We start from the raw sequence: 6,428 nt of genomic DNA, 5'->3' as shown, positions 1-6,428 counted from the left end.
AAATAAGACTTTCAATCGCCAGACTACTAATTTGTTCGCCATTGGCGAATTGGCGAGTGGGTAGCGAGGGCCCTGCATATATACTCTTCGTTTCTATAATGTACGTCAATGCAGAGATGCCAACACATATTTGAAGCAATCTGTAGTTTCTGGCCATCAAATTAGTAGTTCGAGGGTCAAGTAGTGACCCGAGTTTGCTAGGGGGGTCCAGCAGGCAGTGCCTAAATCTGAATATTATAAAAACGTTAAATGGCGATCATTTAGGTGTAACACCATTATTCGCCCACATCTCAGACTTTCACATCTCAAACATTTATTTTCACATAAAAAATTACACATATAATTATCAAGAGTATATAATGTGAGTTCTCCCATATATACTCTTCGTTTCTATAATGTACGTCAATGCAGAGATGCCAACACATATTTGAAGCAATCTGTAGTTTCTGGCCATCAAATTAGTAGTGATCCGAGTTTGCTAGGGGGGTCTGGCATGCCCCCCCTGGAAAAAATTTTGATTCTGTGATGCAATTTCCTGCATTCTGAGGGTCAAAAATGACAATAAATTGACAAAAAATGGCAATAATTGACGACAAAAAAATATTTTTTCGATCACAGTGAAATTCGTAGTTTGATACAAACTGGTCGTAGTGGTGCAAAAGGAATAGAAATTCGGATAAAATACGGATAAATCGTAGTGGTTGGCATCTCTGTCGATGGTTGCTCAATTAAAACTGGCTTCTTCTCACTCACTCATTTGTGTCCTTTTTTGTGGTGAGCTACAGTGTCATTGACACTTTCATTGTAACTCGGTGTGATGATCTTATATGCAGCTAATGCTAGGACGTTTATTTTTACTTAGAAACAGCTTTCACTTTGCAATGCAGCTCTCATAGGTTGACGTTAACGAACTGTCGATTGTTTTGCCTGTCGGCGTCTTCTCTCTCACGCGGTGTGGTTCTTCTCTCACGCGATGTGGTTACTCTCTCACGCGGCGTCTTCTCTCTCTCGCCAGGTGGCATGGTCGACTCGGAGGCGCTCATCTGCCTCAAGGACCTCGTCAACAAGGTCGGCGGTGAGACGGTCTGCACGGAGGAGGCCTTCCCGCTAGAGGGCGCCGGCACGGACCTGCGCGCCAACTACGTGCTGGGCTCGAGCATCGTGGGGGTCGAGGAGGCTGACCTCGTCGTGTTCATCGGCACGAACCCGCGCTACGAGGCTCCGATCTTCAACGCGCGCGTCCGCAAAGCGTACGTCCACAACGAGCTGCGCGTGGCCGTCGTCGGCACCCCCGTCGACCTCACCTACGAGTACGACCACCTCGGTGGCGACGCCGGCACCCTCTCGCGTCTCGTCGACGGTTCGCACCCGTTCTGCGCGACGATGAAGGCGAGCAAGCGGCCCGTGGTCGTCGTCGGGTCCGCGGCGCTGCAGGGGGCGGGCGGCGCTGGCGTGCACGCAGGCGCGGTTGCGCTGGCGGCGTCGCTGCGCGCGTCGAGCGGCTGCGGCGACGGATGGAGCGTCTTCAACGTGCTGCATCGCGTCGCGAGCCAGGTCGGCGCACTCGACCTTGGCTACACGCCCGGCGCGGCGGCGATCCGCGCGCGCCAGCCCAAGCTGCTGCTGATGCTCGGCGCCGACGAGGGAGCGGTGACGCGCACCGACCTCCCCGCCGACTGCTTCGTCGTTTACCAGGGTCACCACGGCGACCGCGGCGCCGAGATGGCCGACGTCGTGCTCCCCGGCGGCGCGTACACGGAGAAGACGGCGACCTACGTGAACACGGAGGGTCGCCCCCAGGTGGCGCAGGCGGCGCTGACGCCGCCCGGGTTCGCGCGCGAGGACTGGAAGGTGCTGCGGGCGCTGTCGGAGGTCGCTGGGGTCACGCTGCCGTACGACACGGCCGCAGACGTGCGGCGACGCCTCGCCGACGTCGCGCCCGCCTTCGCGCGCCCCGAGCAGGTAGAGGGTGCCGGCTTCTTCGCGCAGGCGGCGGAGCTCGCGAAGGGGGCGCCGGCGCCGGCGGGGGAGCTGCGGCCTCCCCAGGTGGCGCTGAAGGACTTCTACATGACGGACGCGGTGTCGCGGGCCTCCCGCACAATGGCGAAGTGCGTGAAGGCCGCGCAGGACGATGAGAAGAGCATGTGGAAGGGAGTCTGATCGCCACGGCGACAGCGTCTGACTCTGACGGCGTAAGTTATTCTATAGAGGCACCGGTCTTTTCTTCCGAAATTCGCGCGTCCAACAGCGGTACCGTGCGCAGCTTATAATTTCCCCTCAGCGTTAGGCACTCCAGAGATGCAGTTTCAAAGTTAATACACGTGTGGCTTCCTTGGGGCGGCTGGTGCGGTCGTCAAAGGGGGCACGCGCGCGGTTAGAAGCGGTGATTCGTGAGAAAAATTCATAAAATGTGCAGCTGCGGTCAAACTTGTGCTAGAACTTACGTCGAGGTCCTGTTCTTGGTTAAGACTGACGACGTAACGATCAAAGCAGCAGTTTTTTGCTGAGTGAGGGATTAAAAACGAGGCTTCACGGATGATGTAGAGTTGAATATTTGGAGCGGCAGCCGTTGTTGTACGCGATAGCATTGATAGAACAGCCAGCACGTAATGAGCAGAAAAATGTGCAGTTGTGTTGCTTTGTATGGGTGTTAAAAATACATAGTTCGTTTAATGTATGGAGAAAAAGATGTTCACTCTTTCTCTGATCTTGTCTACGGAACAATACTGGTGGCTTGCTTTATCGTACCCACACAAAATTACTCTGTCAATTGCATTTTCACAGCTGCGTTATAAACCATGTTTGCAACAAACAGCAAAATAGCCCCACCAACTTATTCACCCACCATTGAAATGCTACATTAGGTCATCACGTGACGTAACCACGAGAGAAATTTTACATGTTTTGCAGGGGGAAAAGAAATAAAACCAGCAGGTAAACCTTTGTAATGCATGGCTGAAATATTTACTCCAAAAATATAACAAACATGTACACTTCACCAAAAGGACAAGTATCTCGGTGATGTGGTAAGTCACATCAGTCTACCTAAACATGTTTTACTTTCATATTTTACTGACAAGGTTAGAACCAAAACAAGCTACTGGGTCAAAGGCTTAGGATAATTCCTAATATTTTATCATCTCATGCTAAATTACATAACAGATCTTCAGTACTTCATTTAGTTTCTAACAATAATAGCACAGCAGTACACTGAATGTGTAGTTTACAGAGGATTGCACCCGACAGTCTAAATGCAATACGTGTCGCAGTTTCTACCATCAAATTCCTAGGCTGAAGCACAAAAATAAGTTAGTTGTCTTCAATTCGTCGCTATGATAGCCCATAACTAAGCTAGTACGCTTTATAGCACTAAAATACTATTTAACAACAACCCAGTGACATGCACTACATTACCGACGTCTGCTATTAAAACCTACGCGCCAGAATCGATTGCATCCACTCCTGATTTGACAATCACTACTATGTACAAAGCAGTGTCATTATATGCAACAATAATAAAACATGTATTACAAACACCAGAAGCAGCAGGCATGAAGAAGTCGATGAGAAGAGACCCTCGCTATACCAAGACACCCTTGTCCATGATAAGAGACAATGATATTTAATTATTACCGTAAATACGTGGACAACGTCACAAACAACTGCATTCAACACCCGATACCAATGTGCACAATTGATTTTATACAGGACGAGTCACCACACCTGCTGTGGAGAGTAAAAGGGAAATGTTATGAAGTGACAGTTGCAGTTGTTTACAAACCAAACTGCATACTAAAGCAACGATTAAGCTGGGATAAGACCCACAACATTGGGATGAAAAATGCGCACTTAAATCGCAAATCCGGTGGTTAGTATTTCAAGTCGATGGGATTTCATTTGGTTTGGTTTCGTCGGTTGGTACATTCTTGCCATCAGCTGTTTATCGTTTATACGTTTTCTAACAAGGCATTTTTGCTCATGTTATTGAAATGAAAAATCAAAGCTGTAACTTGCAATGGTGTGCTATAACAATAAGAGTTGTAGTATAATATAATTATGCCCATTACTTGTAAAACCCGTAGTGGCAACTAATGACGTACGTTGCATTTCGCACAGTTTTATACATTCATTATTTGAAACTGAAAGGCTAATGTTAGTGAATATTATTTTCGAACAGATAAAAAGAAATACCAATTAGATTAACATAAACAACATTGATTGGTAACAGTGCATTTCTTACCATTTTGCTGTGAAGAGCAACATAACAACCGACAGCTACTTGGTAAATCTCACTGCAATGTTAGTCAGATCTTAAGCCAACAATTATAACTTAATTAACGTCAAATATATAGCACTGCACGCTGATATAGGGTCCCCCCTCTCTTAGTGTCACCCAGGACTCACCTCGCGCAATGCTACAGATCTAAGTTAGTGCGTACTATCTTGCGTACAGTCCACGCGAAAAACAATTTGCACGGCCACTGGCACTTACGCTGCATACCAAAACGAATTTGAATGCAAAATCTCAGTTATGGACCCATTGACGGATATTTTGCGTTAGTGTGTTACTCTCAATAAGCTTATCGGGGAGGCAATTTGCATTAAATGTTTTCTGCTAATCCTCTATTTGAGGCCGGGGCTCGGCGCGTCGCGCCGTTAGAATGCGCGCGATGCCGGCTGGGGCGCGCGGAGCGGGAAATGGATCGACATTTTTCGGAAATGCTGAAAGCGTACGGCGGGCATTGACCCCCTCCCCCCCAGCGTACGGTTTGTACGCCTGTGAAAATGTTGATAATTGTGAACGACCCCTAAGACTCTGAACAATTGTTGGTTAAAAAAATACATAGAAAATGCAGATACCCAGATGGGCAATGCTGCCATATTTCTGCTTGGAAACACCTTGTGCAATAACACCAATTCCATGTGCTGCTTGTGCACTCTCCTTCACTCCTCCAGCTCCCACTCATTCGCCCTCAATCCCCCCACCCCCACCCCACTTCCTCTCTCTAATGCTCCTTCACTCCATTCTCTCTGATTTTATCCTACTCTCTATCACTCCTATGAACCCTACATTCTCCACCTCCCAGTGCCACTCACTCTCTCTGTCACTGCATTGGCTCCAACTCCCTATCCACCACTACTCTATCGCTCCTGAGCCTCTAAAGCATTCTCTCTTGCTCTCTCCCTCTTTCTCTCTCTCTCTCTATCTATCTCTCTTCCTTTCTCTCTCTCTCTCTCTCTCTCTCTAATCCCTCTCTCTGACCTCTCCTCTCTATCTCTCTCTCTCTCCTCTATTCTCCCTCCTCTCTCTACTTGCGGATCCCTTGCGACGCGCGAGCGCAGGTCCTGCGCCTCCTTGCGTTCACATACCGCGTGTTCTGGTCGACCTCGGGTAGCTCATCCAACCTCTCTCCTCGTTGCTCCTTCTCATCCTTCTGGTCTGCGGCGCTTGCTGCCGCGCATCTGGCGCATCGCCGCTGCCGCGCCGACAAGAGAGACTGTGCGGCTGGCGCGCTCGCGACAGCGGCCGCTTCTCAGCGTGGACCGTGATGAGTTCCACATGGCAGCCAGCGCCTGTAGCACGCCCGACGGCGGCGCAGGCAGGTTGACGCGCACGATCGCGTGATGAAGTTGCCGGCGTCGAAGTCCACGCTTGCCTGTCCGTCTGCTCGAGGCCCTACCTAGCGGCCAGAGATGACGACGTCACGTGTCTGCAATGCATCCATCGCCACGCTCCCCGAATGCATCCTTGTGAATGCATCCTTCGAATGCATCCAGTGAATGCATCCTCGATGCGAATGCATCCTCGCGAATGCATCCTCGCGAATCATCCCGGGCGATATGCATCCTCAGGAAATGCATCCTCGCAAATGCAATGCCTCGGCGAAATGCATCTCGCGAATGCATCCTCGCTGGGCGAATGCATCCTCTGTGAATGCATCATGCGCGAAATCAATCTCGCGAAATGCATCCTCGCGAATGCATCCTCAGAAATGGCATCCTCGAAAAAAAAGCAATCCTCGTAACCAAATCATGTAATTGATGAAAAATGGATCAATATCAATATATCTATCAATTTAAATCGATTTGTATTTGTACTCGTTTTTGAAAGCGTAGTTGTTTGCGGGTGCTTTTTACTGCGAGACCGACGACGGCGCTAGCGTTGCTCAACACAAGAAGGTCACACGGACAGTGTGCTGGTGCCCGAGACGACGACCCGGCCGCAGTTACTCACGCAAAAGGTCAGCACGGACAGTGTGATGGTGGCCGAGAGCGACGACCACGCGTTACTCACCAGAAGGTCAGCACGGACAGTGTGATGGTGCCGAGGCGGACGACCGCGCGTTACTCACCAGAAGGTCAGCACGGACAGTGTGATGGTGCCGAGGCGGACGACCGCGCGTTACTCACCAGAAGGTCAGCACGGA

General features: G+C 50.0%; 2 protein-coding genes across 2 annotated transcripts in view; one reads left to right on the top strand and one right to left on the bottom strand.

The window, feature by feature from the left end:
• LOC106812666 (NADH-ubiquinone oxidoreductase 75 kDa subunit, mitochondrial-like) overlaps positions 1–4,840 on the top strand; it is a 27,094-nt gene extending 22,254 nt beyond the window's left edge. The window contains exon 5 of the mRNA XM_014816595.1: positions 1,016–4,840. Coding sequence (XP_014672081.1) covers positions 1,016–2,160 — 1,145 coding nt within the window. The 3' untranslated portion in view covers positions 2,161–4,840. The remainder of the gene's footprint in view (positions 1–1,015) is intronic.
• Positions 4,841–5,628: 788 nt separating this feature from the next.
• The window catches only part of LOC106812654 (translocating chain-associated membrane protein 1-like), a 4,372-nt gene continuing 3,572 nt past the window's right edge, over positions 5,629–6,428 (bottom strand). Inside the window, exon 4 of the mRNA XM_014816575.1 lies at positions 5,629–5,681. Within this exon, the coding sequence (XP_014672061.1) occupies positions 5,678–5,681 (4 nt within the window). The 3' untranslated portion in view covers positions 5,629–5,677. The remainder of the gene's footprint in view (positions 5,682–6,428) is intronic.

This window comes from Priapulus caudatus, unplaced genomic scaffold, assembly GCF_000485595.1.
Source record: "Priapulus caudatus unplaced genomic scaffold, Priapulus_caudatus-5.0.1 Scaffold671, whole genome shotgun sequence".
Taxonomy (NCBI): domain Eukaryota; kingdom Metazoa; phylum Priapulida; class Priapulimorpha; order Priapulimorphida; family Priapulidae; genus Priapulus; species Priapulus caudatus.
Note: the sequence above shows the minus strand (reverse complement) of the source record. Positions and strands in the feature narration are given on the sequence as shown.